This window comes from Rhinopithecus bieti, unplaced genomic scaffold, assembly GCF_001698545.2.
Source record: "Rhinopithecus bieti isolate Rb0 unplaced genomic scaffold, ASM169854v2 scaffold_56174, whole genome shotgun sequence".
Taxonomy (NCBI): Eukaryota; Metazoa; Chordata; class Mammalia; order Primates; family Cercopithecidae; genus Rhinopithecus; species Rhinopithecus bieti.
In genome coordinates this window covers 4,938,273-4,958,607 of record NW_016824749.1, presented here as the reverse complement: position 1 = coordinate 4,958,607, position 20,335 = coordinate 4,938,273, and the positions used below count along the sequence as shown (strand labels likewise).

The window sequence follows — 20,335 nt, the reverse complement described above, 5'->3', positions numbered from 1 at the left end:
GACATGATTTAAACTTAGAGATCAGCCAAGACTTCCTGAGTGCTGGGCATGTGCAGACGTGCATATATCCATATAAAAAGGATCCCTCCCAACCCCTTCACCAGTGAAAGACGGAAAGAAGTCCCATGGGACAAGTCCCCAATGGCCGCTCTCCTCCCAGCACTCCCCAGATCCATGGGTGGCACATTCAGGAACAGTCTTCACCTAGCTTAGGGTGATGGCCTAGTTCAAGGCGATACTACGTGGATTTAATAACCCGTGGAGCATTAACACAGAGCTTTCACTCGGTCACACTTACATGGGCTCTAAAGTGGTGACTGGGGCTTCCCCTCGTGACAGCAGAGCTGCCACTGTGTGTGTCCCAGGGAGCAGGGCCATGTGCCCAGCATGCACACCCCTGATTCCTATAAACCCACCACCCACACCATCCCCTCCACATGGGACACTGAGCTTCCAGGGGCTGAAGTGGTGGCCTGAGACAGCACCTGGGCCATGGCCCTTAATCCCTGGTCTTGCCCCTACAACTTCTTCCTTAGCACACCCAGACCCCAAAGGCAGGGATGGAGCACTGGGAGGTGATAACACAGTTCACGCACAGTTGTCAGCGCCGTGGAATGCTGTGGCAGCAGCCTTTGGGCAGAGCCACCATGTCTGCTTACATTAAAGCAAATATTTGAAGGCACTGCTGTGTGGGAGGACGATGCCCAAGGGAGCCAGACTTCACCTTGTTTTCAAAGTGATCTCAAAGTAATGGAGATGGTTCTAGGCCATGCATAACATGGTCTGAGGGATGGCCCTGAAGGTTCAGGGGGCAGGGCTTGGGAAACAGAAGAGGTGGGCAGCTGGTCCTAGCCTCGAGAAAGGGCTGGATCTGGGCAGGCGGCCTAGAGGTAAGAAGGATACCAAAGTGATGGCCCGAGGCCGGCAGTTTAAGTCAGAGGGCAGGACTGCAGGAGCAGGGGCCTTGAGGTTTCCTCCAGCGCCAAGTCAGACTCCCTGCTGCTGCCCGTCGGATCTTTCTGAAGACCCGGTGCCTGGCCCCACCGGGCATCTCGACAGCAGGACCTGGAGAGCCACACCCTCACCAGAGCCCAGGCGTCCCCCTTCCATGAACCTCTCCACAAGCCTCGAGCCTCAGGCTCTCTCCCCGACACCAGTATGGGGCCCCAAACAGGGTTCACCATCCTTACCAGCATTGGGGTAAACTGGGGTGCTCTCAAAAAGGACACTGGTGGCACCATTGCAGAGAGGCCCATACACCACGTAGCTGTGTCCTGTAATCCAGCCAATGTCAGCCACACAGCCGAAGACGTCACCTGGCCGGTGGTCGAACACAAGCTGCAGAGACAGGAAGGGAGCATCAGGAGATTGTCCCCCCACTCCACCATGTTCACCAGGTCACTAGGAAATGGGCATGCATATGCTGCAGTCCACAGCTGTGAGAGGCAGCGGGCTCCTCAAATGGCCTCCAGCAGCAGGACAGGTGGGAACACTGCAGAGTCCGTCTAGTTGTATGTTTAACACATGGACACCTTTTTGCATTGCCTTACGCCACGATTCTTTAAGCCCCTTAAGAACTACAAAAAATAAAAGTCAAAAAGGCCAAGAATGGCATCAAGCACCATCAGCTTCGAGGAGCATGAGAGGACAGACATTCGAATCTCCTTTATTCTTCCACAGCAGCTCACTGGAGCCTGATCCCATCTCAGGATCCAACTGCCCATATGCAGGAAACACAGAGGGCAGAGGGACAACAGGCACAACCCAGACCAAAGGACACCAGAGAAAAATGGCTGGACGCGACAATGGCCAAGTGTAAGGAAATGGGGGAGCATAGGCTTAAAAGGACTTAAAAGACATATCAACAATATTTTAGGCCGGGCGCAGTGGCTCACACCTGTAATTCCAACACTTGGAGAGGCCAAGGCGGGAGGATCACTTGAGGTCAGGAGTTCGAGACCAGCCTGGCCAACATGGCAAAACACTGTCTCTACTAAAAATACAAAAAAAAATGTAGCAGGGTGTGGTGGCAGGTGCCTGTAATTCCAGCTACTCAGAAAGCTGAGACAGGAGAGTCACTTGAACCCAGGAAATAAAGGTTGCAGTGAGCTGAGATCACACCACTGCCCTCCAACCTGCACAACAGAGTGAGACTCCGTGAAGAAAAAATACATATTTTAATGGGCAACAGTAAGCTACAGTGCCCATGGACACACATATGGGTCACAAAATATCAAAAGAAAAACACAAGGCAGGGGCACAAGACGCATCAGGACATGTTGGACGGGGCTGCAGGCACATGGGCCTGGAAGGGGCTTCTGAGAAACCGGCGGCCTTCCACTTCTTGATCAAAGTGGCATTTGCCTTATAATAATTCATTAAGCCACACATTTAATTTGGGTGGTTTTCTGTATCTGTCCTAAAAAGAGTTTTAAAGAGTCTTTGGGCGAGTGGCCCTTAGTGTCCTGCTGCCACATTACATGGTCAGATTCTCTGGGAGTTTCTAGACAGTGCAGTGGGGGCTCGAGGCAGCCAGGGCCCTGAGGAACTGTGGGGTGGGGAGACTCGAGGGCCCCTGCCCCAAATAGGCCAGGAAGAAACACTGACCTCTCACACCTACAGGCCTCGCTCTGCAGCAGGAGGACTTCTGGCCCTGCCCCTGCCTGGAGCCCTGCCGAGGGCCCAGCACCGCCCCGCACAGGCCTGTACCTTGTGGGTCAGGGCGGCATAGAGCAGGTAGCCTGCCTGGGTATGGACGATGCCCTTGGGCATTCCAGTGCTCCCTGAGGTGTACAGTATGAAGAGCATGTCCTCGCTGCCCATGCTCTCTGGGGCGCATACAGGGTCCTCCTTGGCCATTTCCTGGAAGGGACGAGAAACAAAGAGTCCACCGAGGGCACTCAGCCTCTCTGAGAGCACCACTCCCCCTCCGCAGCAGGAGTCCGCACACGGGATTCAGAATTCACCTGCTCTGACCTGTCCAAGTTCAATTTCAAATGTGGAAAGGACACAAAACAAAAGGGTGGGTGCAATCATTTGTGTTACAGTAAGTGTTCCAACATCCTTGTCGTATTGGAGTTTTATCTTCCCAGACAGTACTCAAACTCACCAAATACCATAGAGTAATCCTGGGCACCTCTAGGGAGCCCAAATTGAGAACTACAACCCAAGAAGTCTCAGAGCCAGCTAACTTGATATGACCTCTCCTCAAACTGTGCAAAGTGAGGTAACCCACCTGCTCCAGCGGGACGTCCAGATCCCCCATGTGGACCTTGTTGTCTGTCCTGTGAGCCACCAGGACACGCTGCACAGTGGGGCAGTGCTTCACAGCCTCGTCCACTATTTTCTTCAGCTCCATCACGCGTCCACCCCGGAGTCCTTGGTTGAAGGTGATAACCACCTTGCACTTGGCTAACAGAGACAACACAGACATTTCTGATCAGTCTCCTCCTGACTTTGGCCCTCATAGCTCTGACTCACATAGGACATCCAGGCCTAGGACTGTGAGAAACTCAGTCCAATCTTGAGTAAAAAACTCGATGGAAAAAGTGAGGGGCTGTCTGTTCTCCAGCCTTTGTGTGCCATGAAGAAGCACCAGGCCTTTGTCCAGTTCTGAGGCTAAGGGGAAGGAACCAGAGATAAATTACTTTGAAGCTCAACTCTTCCTCCTTGAGTCAGCAGCATAAAGACAATTTGCCAGCCAGACTTCCACCTTTCTCTCCTGTCTGCCCAGGAGCAAATCCCAGGAAAGGGGCCATCATGCCACTGCAGCAATCAAGGTGACAGAGAAACACCGAGAGGCAGAGACCAAGAAAGCTGGACAAACAGAGGCCAAGCCCGAAGGTGTCCCATGTGGCCAGGCCCTGTCTAGAGTGACTTGTGTGGGCCAAGAGCCTTCACTGTCCAGAGATCAGAAACTACACCCCAGTGGATGATTGGGAGCTGCCTGCCCTCCTCACCTCCAGGAGAAGGCCCTCCTGATCCCACACCTGCTCTTCAATGACCAATGGTGCTCAGCCAGGCCCAGGGGGAAGCCAAGAGGACCCTAGCTTCCATGGTTAACCTAGGGGGAGGCCCAGAGCAGGGAAGAGGGGTGCACGCACAATGGGCCTCGAGACCCCAGGAAAAGGAGGTGTCTTCCATGCTGTTCCTCAGTGCGGGATGACCCAGAGGGATCACAGCTGCAGGGGGTTACTACACAGCCCCTCAGGAAGAGCCTGGGACAAATGTCCAGCTGTGACCCTGACTGGCAGGGCCTCACCCACATCCCTCAGGCCTTTCAGTCATTTTGCACCAAAGGTCTCTTGCAGAGCTATGGGCAGAAGTGTTTGGGAACCCTTGACCAATGACTCTCAATAGTTGGGGTACAAATCCTACAACTCCCTACCTTTTGCATGGAGCCATTTGAGGCATGTGTGCCACATTCCTGTCCAGAGCCTCTCTACAGATGAATCTCTGGTCACTCCCTGTGGCCTCACTCACCACTGCCCTACCACACTTCCAAGACAGACTCTGGTCTCAACGTTCCCTTTGGAAGAGTCCTACCTAAACAAATCTGAAAGCACTTTTGCGCAACATGCCCACCCTTTCTCCTCCTGAGAGCCCTGGAGATGTCATGGCCATGAAGGTTCCCTGAGAATTTTGCAGCACACACAGGACCAGCCAGGGGTCAGAGAGATACTCTAGGCTGCCCTGGTGCAGCCACCCCTGCCTGGCACCAAGAGCCATGGCTACACACACTCTTTGCCCTTCAAGCTTCAGCAATAGCTCACCTGGGGAAACCAAGTCAGTTGGGTGGAGCCTATCAGAGACTTTCCAGACCTACATCCCCGAGCAGGGGTTGGTCCAGGCAAGCCCCCTATGGGCGAGGAAGGGAGATGGTCCAGCAGGAAGGAATGAACCTTTCTCAAGGGGATGGGAGACAAAGAAAGCTCATGAGGATGAGGATCTTTCATGAAACAGTGAACCCAGCCCGTGCAACATGCTGAAATCACACTACACAGCAGGCAGTTCCTTCCCTGCCTCCCAAGGCACACACCTCGCTCCTGACTCGTACCTGTCCAGGGCCTCCCTGCCCAACAGGCTCTCCATGAGAGGCCTCCAGGAGGTACCCAGAAGCTTCTGAGCACCATAAGCATGTCTGGCCCACTGGTGCCCTCCATGGGTGCTGGCAGGAACCACGTGCCAGTCTGGGAGGATTTGATTTTCCCTCCCTGGATTTGAGCAGGCACCAGCATCTGCGTTCATTTTCTGCTGCTTCCGTAACAAATGACCACAAATTCAGTGGCTCGGAACACTCATTCTTAGCTCACAGTTCTGTTGTCTGGACAGGCTTGGTGGAGTTCTCTGCTTAGAGTCTCACAAGGCCAAAGTCAAGGACAGGGCTGGCTCGTATGTGGTGGCTCTGGGGAAACATCCACCTCCAGGCTCATTCAGTGGTTGGCAGAACTCAGTTCCACGCGACTGTGGGATTAAGATCGCCCTTTCCTTGCTTACTGTCAGCCAGGGGTCATTCTCAGTGACTACAGCCAGCATCTGCCCTGGTTCATGGCCTTGTTTATCTTCAAAGCCAACAATGGCAGGTAAAGTTGCTTTGAATCTCTCTGATCTCCCCTTCTGCTTCACTTCCTCTGCCTCTACTGGGAGCAAGTTCTGTGCATTTAAGGGCTATGGGATTAGATGGAGCCCACCTGGATATCCCATTGCCTTACATCTGCAAAGTCCTTTCACCATGCAAGTGACATGGCATAGCTTCTGGGGGATTACAGTGTGGCCATCTGAGTGGGTCATTATTCTGCCCCCACAGCCTCTCTCAAAGCCATTCTCCTGACCTCTACCCTCCCCTCCAACACTCTCTACTCCTCAAGCAGCCTAAAGCAAGAGGGAAGACAAATGAAGAGAGATGGTCCAAGCCTGGAAGCGAGGCCAGGGGACTGAACTCTGGAACTGCGCCTGCTGACTGAGGTGGCTGCCCAGACATGTGATACCCTGGCAGTCAGACTCACAATATGCACCCACCTCCCAGTGACCAACTGAAGATGGCTGCACATTCTTTCACCTGCTCTTATAGAGAAGCCGGATCCAGGTCTCCTCCCCTTGAATCTGGAATGGCCACAGACTGGTTTGGCCAATCTAGTAAGACAAGAGTGATGCCAGGCCTGTGCCAGCCTGGCCTGTAGGACACTGGCAGTTGCTATTTCTTTCCTCTTGGAGCCATGTGCTACCATGTGACAAGCCTGACTGCTGAGGCTGCAAGGCTATGAGGAAGCCCAAGTCAGCCACGTGTAGAGGCCACATGGAGAGAAAGAGAGGCCTGCCAGTCCCCAACCCTTCAAGTCAACCTGACTAATGTCCCAGATGTCAGGGAGCAGAGAATAGCCATTCCCCGTCCCCATCTGATTCCTGCTCCACAGACCCATGAAATAGAATAATAAAATTTATAGTTTTCAGTTGTTTTAAGCACTAAGTTTTGGAGTAGTTTGTGACACAGCAATAGAAAAACAAAACAGCCCCTCATTGACCCAAGAGGACACAGACACCCATCTTAATAGAATCTTGTCCCCAGGAACCCAGCACCTGCAGAGCTGCACAAGGAGGCTGAAGGATATCAGGGCAGAGTCCTCTTCAGAACAGAGTCCTGGCCCCTGCCCTCGCATGCTTGGTTGTTGAGTAATTCTGAGGTTCTGGGAGCACCCCAGCATCCAGCTACTAAATCCCCATATGCTGAAGTCACCAAGAGTCAACTGCTATTGCTTGTTTCAAACAATCTTAACAGAAGCACTGGGTGACCATGGCCACACCAGCAAGACAGGAAAGGGGCAACTTAGCATAATGCAGAAAGCGTGAACTATGGCGGCAGAATGTCTGTGTTCAACTCCTGGCTCTGTCACTTACTAGGTATGTGACCTTAGATAAATCACTTAAACTCTCTGCATCTCAGTTTACTCATCTTTAGAAAGGGAATAGTAACCTACCAACAAAGAAAAGACCAGAACCAAATGACTTCACTGGTGAAGTCATATATATTTGATAATATTTAAAGAATTAGCAACCAATCCTTCTCAAACTCTTCCAAAAAACTGAAGAGGAGATACTTTCAAATTTATTTTATGAGGCCAGCATTGCCCTGATACTAAAGCCAGACAAAGATTACTACAAAAAAAGAAAACTACAGACAAATATCTCATATAAACAATGATGCAAAACTCTTACACAAAATGCTAGCAAACTGTACCTAGCAGTATATTAACAGAATACACCATGACCAATCAGGACTTACCCTAGGAAAGGAAGGGTGATTCAACATGCAGCAATCAATCACTGTAATACATCACACTACTCCAATGAAGGAAAAAACACATCTCAATTGATGCAGAACAAGCTTTTGACAAAATCCAATACCCTTAGATGATCAAAAACTTAAAATCAGGAATAGAAGGGAACTTAATTGATAAACGGCATCTGAAAACCCACAACGAACATCATATCAATGGTAAAAGGCTGAAGCCTTCCCCCTAAGATCAGGAACAAAACAAGGATGCCCACTTTTTACCACTGCAATTGAACATTATAAAAGAAGTTGTTGCCAGAGTGATTAGGCCAAAAAAAAGAAATAAAAGACATCCAAATTGGAAAAGAAAAAGTAAAACTATCTCTATTCACAGATGACATGATCTAATATGTATAAATCCTAATGAATCCACAAAAAACTATTTATTAGAGCTAATAAATCAGTAAATTTGCAAGATACAAGATCACTATGCAAAAATTAGCTGTATCTCTATATATTAGCAATGAACAATACATAAAGGAAATTAGGAAAACAATTCCATTTATAAAAATTCATAAAAGAATAAAATACTTAGGAATAAATTTAGCCTAGGATATGCAAGACTTGGACACTGAATACTACAAAATACTGCTGAAAGAAATTTTAAAATACCTAAGTAAATGGAAAGATATTCCATGTTTGTGGATTAATATTGTCGACATGGCAATACCCTCCAATTTTTCTACAGATTGAATGCAATTAAAATCCCAACATCTTTTTTTGCAGAAGTGGAAAAGCTAATCCTAAAATTCCTATGAAAATACAAGAAACCCAGAAGAGCCAAAACGATCTTGAAAAAAGAAGAACAAAGTTGGGAGACTCACACTTCCTGGTTTCAAAACTTACAAAGCTACAGTGCCAAAACAGTTTGGTACTGAGATAACAATAGACAGATAATCATACGGATAAATGGAATAGAATAGAGAGCCCAGAAATAATACCTTCCATATATGGTCAAATTATTTTCAACAAGAGTACCAAGTCCACTTAACAGGGAAAAGAATAGCCTCTTCAGCAAACGGCACTGGGACCAATGGATAGCCATAGGACAAAGAATGAAACTGGACCCTTACCTCACACCCTGTACAAAAATCAGCTCAAAAGTAAAGACCTAAACGTAAAAAGGTAAAACTTAAACTCTTTGAAGAAAATGTATGAACAGGGAGGCCGAGGTGGGTGGATCACGAGGTTAAGAGATCGAGACCATCCTGGCCAACATGATGACAGCCCGTCTCTACTAAAACTACAAAAATTAGCTGGGTGCAGTGGCACGCACCTGTAATCCCAGCTACTCGGGAGGCTGAGGCAGAAGAATCACTTGAACCCAGGAGGTGGAGGTTGCAGTGAGCTGAGATCATGCCACTGCACTCCAGCCTGGTGACACAGTGAGATTCCATCTCAAGAAAAAAAAAAAAAAAAAAAAAAAAAAAAAAAAAAGAAAACATAGGAAAAAATCTTCACAGCATTGGATTTGGCTATGTTTTCTCAAATAATACAGCAAAGACACAAGCAGCAAAATAAAAAATCAATAAATTAGACTTCATTAAAATTTAGAACTTTTATACACCAAAGTTTACTACTGAGAAAGTGAAAAGACAACCCACAGAATGGGAGAATATTTGCAAATCATATATCTGATAGAGGTCTAATATTCATAATATATAGTAACTTACATACTCAACAACAAAAAGACAAACAAGCAATTAAAATATGGGCAAACAGCTTAAGTGGACTTTTTCCACTGAAAACATACAAATGGACAACAAGTACATAAAAGATGTTCAATATTATTAGTCATTAGGGAAATGCAAATCAAAACCACAGTGAACCACCACTTCATTCTCACCACGACAGCTATAATTTTTTTAAGTGAAAAACAAGATGCAGAGAAACTGGAGCCCACATACACTATTGGTGGAAATGTAAAATAGTGCATCTCCTTAGCACAACAGTTTTGCAGTTCTTTGATAAGTTAAACATGGAATTACCACATGAGTCAGCAAGCCCACTCATAGGTACATACCCCCAAAATTAAAAGCAGGTGTTCCTATACATGAACATTCATAACAGCTCTATTCACAATAGCCAAAAAATAGAAACAACCCAAATGGCCATCAATTAATGAATGGATATTACTCACCTATTAAAAAAATGAAATACACGTGCCACAACATGGATGAATGGAGAATGTCTGCTTAATGGGTGTAAAGTGTACATTTTGAGTGATGAAAAACTTTAGGTACTAGATAGTGATGATGACCGCATAACACCGTGAATGTACTTAATGTGACTGACTTGTACACTTTAAGATGGTTACAACAGTAATTTTAGGGGAGAGGAATAATAATAGTGTTATTGCATAAAATACTTATGAAGACTAAAGTAAATTAAAAGACATAACCTTTGTAGAGTGCTTAGAACAGTGCCTGGTAGACAGTTGGTATTACAGAGTTCTAGAGAGAGGAAGAAAAAGAGAAAGAGGTGGCAGCATCACCCATGAACATGGGGGAGGAAACCCTGAAAGGAAGTGGAAGGGCTTCCCAGACTTTTACACAGAGGGAGGTCAACAGGGGTCTGAGAACTCTACCCACTAGTTCTATTTTCTATGAGACACAAGAGTTCTCAATGGCCCCTAGAACCTGGCACCTGCCTTGCAAAGCCAGCTCAGGGCACTCCCTCCAGGAGACAGCAGGGAGAAGAGATCAGACTGCATGGACATAGGCATAGGGCCACCATCCCGACACTCAGTCCTTTGACAACAGCAAAACAAGGAAGTTACTGTTCTGCACAGTGTCCAAAACACACTGACCCACACGCAGACAGAAAGACCCCCTTCACCTGACTCCAGATCCCCAAAGATGGTCCACCGCTTCGCTCCTCAGGATAGAAGGCTTCCAGTTGTTGACCTGCGGGACCTTCCCTCTGTGTCTCCAGCCTCATCCCACCTCCACACTTCCTTCCTGCTGCACTACACCCGCCTCCACTAGGCCCTCAGGCTGCACTCCTCCTCCACTCAGCCTGTACCTCTGCTGTTCCCTCCACCTGGAACTCTCCCTTTTTCACCTGGCTAAATTCAATGCACTCAGATCTCAGCCCACAGAACAAATTCTCATTCGGCCATGTGCCTGTCCCTAGTGGGATCTGTCATTTGTCTGTGTGACATTTTATTAATGTCTGCACTCTGATGGTCTCTACACTGATGGCCAGGCCCCCAGGAACAAGGATCAGGGAACTCCAGGATTCCTCCCTCCCCACGCCCACCTTCTCACCATCATTGATCCTCCCAGCCAAGGACACTGCACTGAAGCCAGCAAAGATGACTGTGTGGACAGCTCCGATCCTGGCACAGGCCAGCATTGCTGCCACAGCCAGAGGGGACACGGGCATGTAGATGGCAACACAGTCCCCACGGCAGACTCCATGCCTCTTCAGCGTGTTGGCCAGGCGGCACGTGGTCTCCAGCAGTTCCCTGCAGCACAGGGAAGAGAAAGCCATCAGAGATTGAGGGGGGCCAAAACGCAGAGCAGTTTGGGGTGGAGCAATACTGCAAATGTTATGTCATATACACCCAGCCCAGTGCCAGGATAACAGGCACTTGAATACTTAATGCATGGGAAGTACTTTTCCAGAAAAAGAAAAGTTTTTAACATTTGTAGATTGCTATTGGCAGAGATTCACTGGCACATTGCTAGGGTGACAAGGCTATCCTTAAGTCCACTTATGGCAGGGTTTTGTTAGGGGAACAGGAGCGTAGGGGAGCCATGGTGACACCATTTTAGAATCAATTCCATCTTAAAACTAGCAAGGCGCCGGGCGGGGTGGCTCAGGCTTGTAATCCCAGCACTTTGGGAGGCCGAGGCGGGCGGATCACAAGGTCAGGAGATCGAGATCACGGTGAAACCCCGTCTCTACTAAAAATACAAAAAATTAGCGGGGCGCGGTGGCGGGCGCCTGTAGTCCCAGCTACTCAGGAGGCTGAGGCAGGAGAATGGCGTGATCCCGGGAGGTGGAGCTTGCAGTGAGCGGAGATCGCGCCACTGCACTCCAGCCAGCGGGACAGAGCGAGACTCCGTCTCAAAAAAAAAAAAGAAAAAGAAAGAAAGCCCAGTGGACTAAAACATGGGACCTGGCATAGTAGGACATGTGACATCTGATGGGCAGAGGCTGAGCCTCTCATGCCATCTAAAGTTCCTAAAACTCGCCAAGAAACTTCCTCCTCAAGCTATGGCTTAACAGCTGGTATCANAAAAAAAAAAAAAAAAAAAAAAAAAAAAAAAAAAAAAAAAAACTAGCAAGGCACATTCTTTGCCAGTCACGACCCACAGTCCTAAGATGTTTACAGCTGAGGAAGCAGCTTAATACCTGCAAAGGCAAACTCTTGCAACAACAGAATGTCCAGATGCCCCAATATTGCATAACATATACTTTTAAGATGATTATAGGCATGCTTTGATGTACTTATGCACTAAAATGCCAAGGATAGCTTTCTTTCAATCAACAAAGTAATAAATGTCACTTTGTCAGCCTACCCGCAGGGAGACATAGCTTTGCTTTTACATAGCTTTGCTTTTACATAGATAAGACCCCTATATAAGAAATAAACAAAACAGAGGCATTCCTCCTCTTGCTGAGGAGGCCCTACTATGTAACTGAGAAGCTTTCAATAAACTATCTCTTTTCACTGAGCTCAGCCACTCGCCTTGGATTTTCCTTCCTGGCAAGATCCAAGAACCTTCTCCTGGGATCTGGATGGGGACCCCTTTTTCCAGCAGCAGCTTCTCAGGGACCACAAGTGTCTGAGGCATAGATCATCATGGTTCCAAAACTTCTGAAAATGTTTGCCTCCAAAAGAAAGACTGATCTCATAAGACATTTAGTCGAGAAACGACAGGTCCCAGATTTCTGAATCAACACAGTCGAGGGGCACCAAACAACGCCCTCAGCGGAGAGGCCCCCAGGCCCAGAGAGGGTGGACCCCAGCTCTGCAAAGCCACAGTGAGTCAGGAGTGAAGGCCGCACGCAGGGCAGCCACATCTCCCTGCTGCCCCGAGACAGCACGGGCAGGTAGAGCAAGCACCCTGCTTTCTCCTCAAGCTAGGGGGCCATGGACGAGCGGAAGGGAAAGCACTGGGCACCTGCCCGGGCCCGATGTCATCCACCACGTCTCCTACCTCTACGGGGTGTGCCTGCCCTTCATCTCTGGCCACTCTGGGGCCTAGCACCAGGTTTACCTGCCAATCAGGGTGTAGCATCTCTCTGGGCAAGCTGATTGGTTCAGGGCTGACACGTGACCCAACCTGGTCCAGTCAGAGTCAACCATACTCAACTCCGGGAAAACCTGGAGCACGCGAGAGCTGCCCACTTGCCCACCATGCAGCGGGAAGTGGAGGAAACGGAAGCCATCCCAAGGTTGTCTTTCCTTTCCGGGCCTCCTCATCCCTCTGAATCTGGACCTGGCAATTGCATTAACCACTTTCCCACTCTTGCTGTACTGACTTTAATTAATTATTTGCAATAAAAAGAGCTAACACATAAGGAAGAATGAGGGGAAGCTAAGGCCCCTTCTCTCTGGGCGGGGCAGGCCACCAGCCCGCAACCCTTGCCCTCTGCAGAGGCCCAGAAAGCAGACCCTCCTCGGGCTTGCAAGGCCCCTCGCAGCGTGTTTGCATAGCTCTCCTCTGTTCAAAGGGTAGTCAAGGAAAGGGCTCCCGAGAACAGTGAAGCTCAACGAGGCCACCCGGGAAACCACAGCAGAATGAAAATGAGCTCTCGGCATCACAGGCAGGGGCCTCAAGGAGGTCTTTGTTTCTTCCCAAGGCCATCTGCAGAGGGGACCACATGAGAACCAGCCCGCCGTTCTCCCCGCAGCCAGCACGCCTGCCCAGCCGGGCTCCAGCGGCCTCTTCTGTGGGATTTCATCATTTTTCCTTCAGGCTTTCAGAAGGAGGACAAAGGCGCCATTCAGTGGCGCCCCACCCACCCCTTGCCAAGGTTTGTGATAAAAGACAGAACACTCCCCAGGAAAACCCCCAGCACCGAGCTCTACAGAATCTAGGGCTCAGCAACACTCCTGCTACTCCGGGGAGGAGGCTGGGGTGGCCTGTGACCGGCTGAAGAGGGAGCCGTGGTCAATAGCAGGGAAGAGTCACTCAACATCCTCGGCTGGATTCCGTTTCCATAGCTCTGAGAGCTTAAGCCTCACTGCTACGAGAGATGAAGGCTTGAATGTATGCTCAACAGTAAATGGCGATGAAATTCAGTCCCTGTTCTGCAGATGGAGGGCAGCAATCTGAAGCCAAGAAAGGACACCAGACTGTCCCAACAGAAAGGCCTGGGGTAGCTTTCTGTAGTAGCTGCCTAGGCATGGGAGCTTCTTTCTGAGCTGCCATGTGACCATCTGAGAAACAGCAAGCACCCTCCACCTTGTACAGCTGTCACAAGTATTAAAAAGAAGCGAGACCGACTTGGAACTCTGCCAAACATTCAGTAGGAATCATCTTTCCCATCAGGTGGAAACTCAGAAATCTTTGTGTGAAATCGTTTTCTAAAATGACAAAAATCAGCTAACTCACTTCAGTGAATTCCTAAGATGTTAAAAATCCCATTCTAGGCACCTTGGGAATGAGTGGGGTGTTTGCATTGGAGAAAGAAATTGACAGGGAAAGTGTCCTCCAGGAGCACAGCTCCGATGAGGAAATGACAGCACGTGAAGGTGTGCAGGGCACTGAGCAGCTCAGCTCGGTGGTATAGCCACTGGGGGTGGCAGGGAAGGGCAGCAGGGAGAGCTTTCTGGGTAGATTAGCTGTTGGGAGGAGGACTGGGGCAGAAAGAAGAGTGGATTTTCCCTATAGGGGCAGACGTCACCCAGTCATTGGAGCTGGACAGCTAAACGACAGCCTCCAGGGAGGGTCTAGAGACGAGGTTTCCCTGGAAGACTGAGGCCTCAACATGGGCCCAAGAGCTGAAGCAGGGTCTGGTGAGTCCCACACTCTTGCTGCTGAGTCCAGAGGAGAGGCTTCTGATAAAGGATTTGATCCAGGTAAATCTCAGAGCTCTCTCCCTTCCTATTTTCTCTACTAAGAGAAATACCTTGGCAGAGAAGTGGAAAGGATCCTTGAAGTGGAAAGGATCCTTGGACATCAGGCGGTGTAGCCTCCTTGGGGTTCTGAAATCTGGCAGCCACATTTTGGCCCACAGCAGCCCAGCCTCTGCTTAAACATCACACTGCCAGAGCTCACCTCATGGGGCCACGTCTCTGTCACTTTGATAGGGAAACAGTCTACCAAAAATTGGACCAAGATTTGCAACTCTTCAAACTCTACCCCTTAGTCCTACCTCAGACCTTTAAAGCTTCCCAGAATAAATCTAATTTCTCAATGACAGCCTTTCAAATTCCTGAATACTCCCCACCCCTCATCCTCTCGGAAGCTTTTCCTCCCCCAGGTTCTCTGGTTCAGCCCTCCATGACGGCACTCAATCTCAGTAGACACCCCCAGACTTCCAAGTGAACCCCCACATTCTCATGGTGCCTGCCCAGAGCTGAATGTGAGTACCCAGACCCTTGACCTCAATTCTATATTTAACCATGTTTTTATTTTTTGTTTTTTTTGTTTTGTTTTGTTTTTTTTTTTCTGAGGTGGAGTTTCGCTCTTGTTGCCCAGGCTGGAGTGCAATGGCTTGATCTCAGCTCACCGCAACCTCCACCTCCCAGGTTCAAATGATTCTCCCGCCTCAGCCTCCCGAGTAGTTGGGATTACAGGCACGCACCACCACACCTGGCTAATTTTGTATTTTTAATACAGATGTGGTTTCTCCATGTTGATCAGGCTGGTCTCGAAATCCCCACCTCAGGTGATCCACCCACCTCGGCCTCCCAAAGTCTAGGATTACAGGCATAAGCCACTGCGCCAGGCCGACCATATGGATTTTTTAAATACCTGACAGGTGGCTCAAATTCAACATGAGATCGCTAACCTGCACCCTCCCAACTCCTAATACGTGTAACAGATGCCCTTTAACTAGGGCTTTCTCATATTATGGCCATGGAAATGTTTTGTGTTTTTTTAAAGTAAGCTTTCCATTTATCCCAATCTAATTCTATCTCAATTTCTCCCCATCTCTCCAGATGACTTTTTTTTTTTTTTTTTTTTGAGATGGAGTCTCGCTCTGTCACCCAGGCTGGAGTGCAGTGGTGCCATGTCCGCTCACTGCAACCTCCACCTCCCAGGTTCAAGGGATTCTCCTGCCTCAGCCTCCTGAGTAGCTGGGACTACAGGCATGCACCACCACACCCAGCTAATTTTTGTATTTTTAGTAGAGACAGGTTTTACCATGTTGGCCAGGCTGGTCCGGAACTCCTGACCTCAAGTGATCCACCAGCCTTGGCCTCTCAAAATGCTGGAATTACAGGCATGAGCCACCACACCCAGCCAATTTTTGAAGCCTGGATTTTTAAGTTTAAACTCTCATTTTTTTCATTAGCAATATCCTCCAGACATATATTATTGGAAAATATGGTCAGCAAACCTAGGTCTTCAAATCATCAAAAAATAAATGTTGTTCAAGTAAGTGATCCTGCCATTCCAAGTACTCAGCAACTATTTGAAAGCACGTTTTTGGATATTCATAATTTCTCAGACTGCCACAAACCGAAATGTTACTGTTTCTGTATCAGAAAGATAACACAGCCACTCAGTGACTGATGCCTTGGGTTACAGTTGCAGGAAACAGTGGCTTCCTCACTACCTGCAGGATCCTCTTTTGTAGCACCCTAGCAGGTTTCCAAAGCACGGGGATGTGCAGCTTTCTAAGTCACTAAAATGAGTTAGAGTTTTACTTTTAAGTCCAAGAAGAAATATAACACTTGTTGTTCAGGTACTGAGCAGGATATTTAAGTTTGTCTGCAATGTAGACTCTGCCGGGTCAAGCTTTTGGTGTGGATGTATGCAAATGATGTGCAGAAAAACACAAATTTGGCCTTGTATTCCTGGTGCTCAACACTAGGAAAATGCTGACTGGCCTTGGGGAAGGAAGAAGACTTATTACCAACTCTTAACATCAACTGGGAATAACTAAGCTAAAGATATAATCTGACTGCAAGTAATTATGACCACCATGATAACTGCCTGAACTCAGACGATACAAATGCACCACTGCCCCCCACCCCCCGCCTCAGAATTTAAAATTAGTCCAAAACAGGAAACAGCTGGAAACAGAGTTCAGAGAAAAGAGAAGAAGAAATGCACCGGTATTTATTTTTTCATCTATCTTTGAATCAGAGCTAGCCTCCTCACGGTTAATATTGAAAGTATCTTTTTCTCCTAGACATTTCCTGATGAGGGCCCAGGGTAAGTAAGTCCTGTGTGTGCTGTCATGTTTAAGAAATAAACAAATTGAGGCTGGGCATAGTGGCTCATACCTGTAATCCCAGGACTTTGGGAGGCTAAGGCAGGCAGATGACTTGAGGTCAGGAGTTCAAGACCAGTCTGGCCAACCATAGCAAAACCCTGTATCTACTAAAAATACAGAAGTTAGCTGGGCATGGTACTGCACGTCTGAATCCCAGCTACTTGGGAGGCTGAGGCAGGAAAATCGCTTGAACCTGGGAGGTGGAGGTTGCAGTGAGCTGATATCCCACCACTGCACTGCAGCCTGGGTGACGGAGCTAGACTCTGTCAAGAAAAGAAAAAGAGAGAGAGAGGGAGGGAGAGAGAGGGAGGGAAAGAGAAAGAGAAAGAGAAAGAGAAAGAAACATTGAGAATGCATGATTGCTTACTGCTTACAATTATTCTGGCACTCAGTATTCATGAAATAAACACTAGCTAACAGACTTCTTTGTTGTCCATCAGGTACAAGGTCTGCTTGGGTAGAGATTTGGGTTTTGCTTATTGCCTTCGTCCCAGTATCCACCTAGCTCGTGTAAAGTACTCAATAAACATTTGTTGAGCAAATGGGCACAGCAGGTGAGCCTGAAGTGGGAAGGACCTCAGCCAAGAGCAACACCCACCCTGTAGACACCCTGTGTTGTCACCTTGCATCATGCTGGCATGAAAATGTGCTGCTGCTCTGAGAAGCAAATGGGAAGGACCCCCCTCTGAGAAACCAGCCTACAGATACTTTTCATTTTCTTCTGCCAATAAGGGAAGTAAACCCAGGTAATTGTCTTGATATGTGAAGGCCTCTGAAAGACACAAAGCATTTCCCAGGGCTCAGTCACTTCTCTCCAAGCACTGGTGCTGACGGGGGCTGGGGGAGGTCAACTCCATGGTCTAGATTCAAAACTTGAAAGGACATTCCTATGCTGTCTCTAGAATTTGATATTTTCTTCTGCATGCTGTGTCAGGAAGATAGAGGTAGTAAGAGAAGAAAGGATCAGCCTTAGGGAAGGGAAGCCTGGTGAGGCAGACCCCTTCTCACACAGGAGGAGCCGTGGAGGGCTACGCAAATCATGGATGGCCAGCTCATGTCTCATGGACCCAGGCTTGGGGAACAGTCTCCTTCCCACCTGGCAGACTCCTCTGGCCCTGACATTACTGTAGCCACTGAATCTCATTCAATGGTGGTAAGATTTGCTCACTCTGCTCTTTACTACCACTGAGAGAACAGAAGACCAGGAAGTCAGCTAGCAGGGCTCATAAACCAAGTATAAAATGTCTCACGTCATTATTTGATGTCATGGCCATGACATTTAGCAAAGAGAAGCTGCCGTGAAAACATAAAGTGGCAGCCGCACTTGAACGTGAATGGTCCCCTGGGCCAAGGTGAGCCCAGGCACAGCGAGGGCCCCCAGGGGACATGAGCTGAGTTGCCAGTAGTGATGCCAGCTCAGCCAGCAACAAGATCACTAAAGCTGTGTGTGTTCTAAGTTCCTTATGGAAAATGAAAGTCTCTTCCCTGAGGATTTGCTATAGACTCTGCGGAAAGTACTGAATCTGCAAGTTGATCACTCAGGAGTCTCACAGGAGCCCAAACAATGACTGATCAGAGAACAGGGTTCCCAGTGCAGCACCCCACACCACTGGGGCCTGAATTGTCTAATCTGTGAAATGGCCTAATAATAGGACCCACTACCAAGGTGGTCGTGGAGACCAAATATGAAGTTGCAGACACCTTTGAAGGTGACCTGTAAACAGCGGCCATAATGACTGCAGAAAATACAACAAGACATGGGAAAAAGAGAATTGTTGAACACTGATGGACCTTTAAGCAAGGTGGGCACCTCAGGTGCTGCCTTCTCAGGAGGGCAGGTGCAAAATGCTGGTTTGCCTTACGGAAGCTGCAGTCTCTGTGTCACCAACTCAGGGCACATGCGCCTCAGCTGTGTGAATGCCTTGCAGGAAGCCCTCACCTGCACAGCCCGCCTACTGCATGCCCCCAAGGCGGGTGCTGAGGGCAGGAGTAGATCTGAGAAGGATGCAGAGCCTCCTACAGTTGGGGTTGCTGCCAGTCTGGGGGTTCCAGGCACTCAGCCCGAGGCCTGTGCTTCCAAAAGGCCAGAGGGAAGGCAGGTCCGCCCCACATGCTCTGCACAGCCTACCACCATCTGCCATGTCATCCTGTCACTGCTACCCTGCTGGCTACCCAAGCTTCTCTAGCCATGTTTGCCTGCCACTGTGAGCACAGGAAACCTCCTCTCCAGGCCCATGGCCTCCTACCTCTTCAACATCTAGCGGGTATTCCCTCCCCTGCCTCCCCTCCCACCTGCCCTCACCCCACCCCTAGTTCACAGCCCCATCCTATGGAATGAGGACAGAACAGCTATCAAGCAAGTATCCTGTACCCAGGGCTGCTCCCATGGAGCAGGTTCCCATGGAGAACCCACTTAACTCTCACAAAAGCCCACGGGCTCCGAGCTCCCATTCCCTTCTTCACTTTCCTGATGAGGAAACTGAGGCACAGAGAAGTTGAGCCACTTTCTCAAGGCTATTCAGCTGAAGGAGTCAGGGCTGGATTCAAACCCAGGCCCAGCTCCAGGGGCCTTGCTGTCAGCCAGCTCCTCAGTATTAGAACCACTCCTATTGCAAAGGCTCCCAAACTTCAAAAGATTTGCCATCTGCGAATGCTATAATTATTCATTTAACATTTTTCTTGAGTTAGTTTATTTTTTTAATATAAATTTATTCTAAGAATGAACCAAAGGCTCTGAACCTGAGGCTGATTCTCTGTTCAAAAGGGAAAGTTCGCAAGAAAAGTGCCCAAAGCCCTCACACTCATGGGGGTTCAACTGAGCCTTCCTTCTTGTCACCAGAATGGAGGACAGGGCTGAGGGTGGGTGTGGAATGGCGTTTTCCTTCATCATTCAGTGTCTGGCTCCTCGCTCAGGGCCACCTGCCCAGGCACAGGCAGGTCAAATCCCACATCCTTAAGTTTTTCTTCTCTCCTCTGACCAGAGCCCAGGATGCAGTCAGCTTCTAAGAAAGCCTTGTAGGATAGAAGTACCAGGCCAGACTCCAGAGAAGCTCTGTCCTCATTCCTGTTAACGCCTAGTTTTCCCTTCGACCTCAGCACTTGGCTTTTGGCCCAAGTCTTGTGTCTGGAAAGGAAGTTCTTTTTCCAGATACAAAGCCCAGCTCACATGACTCCAGGAATCAGGTGTCAATGCCTGAAGAACTTTGGAGGCTCCTGCAGGCTGGCAGCCCAGGACAAGAGCACACTGGGGGACTCGGGTCCTGGAAGCCAGCCCTGAGAATAGCTGGTTCCCTGGCAGAACATTCATCCCTGGCTGGACAGACTTGTTTACCTCCTGGGAGAAAGCCACAGAAGTGAGTCCTTTCCCTAGTGGAATTTGGAAAGGGATGTAGGTTTTAACATTCTGTAAACATTCACTTTCCCCTGTGGTTGAAAAAAAAACCACAGGAGATTTTGCAGGTCCCACTCCAGGTTTGCACGCCCCACATGCCCTCTGTTCCGTCTCTGAATGGCTCTACCAGAGCCCATTCGGCTGCCACAGACACAGCACAACACAGGGCAGCCAACTTCACACAGAACGCTGCAGAGCCTGGACGC

At 48.8% G+C, this 20,335-nt stretch overlaps 1 protein-coding gene across 2 annotated transcripts in view; it reads right to left on the bottom strand.

Annotated features, from left to right (window-relative positions):
- Positions 1 to 20,335, bottom strand: part of ACSS1 (acyl-CoA synthetase short chain family member 1) — a 56,188-nt gene that overhangs the window by 14,896 nt on the left and 20,957 nt on the right. For both annotated transcript variants that reach the window (XM_017862551.1, XM_017862550.1), the window contains exons 3-6: positions 10,600 to 10,799; positions 3,236 to 3,411; positions 2,710 to 2,862; positions 1,191 to 1,338 (exon numbers count right to left, since the gene is read on the bottom strand). In XM_017862551.1, the coding sequence (XP_017718040.1) occupies positions 1,191 to 1,338; positions 2,710 to 2,862; positions 3,236 to 3,411; positions 10,600 to 10,799 (677 nt within the window). The remainder of the gene's footprint in view (positions 1 to 1,190; positions 1,339 to 2,709; positions 2,863 to 3,235; positions 3,412 to 10,599; positions 10,800 to 20,335) is intronic.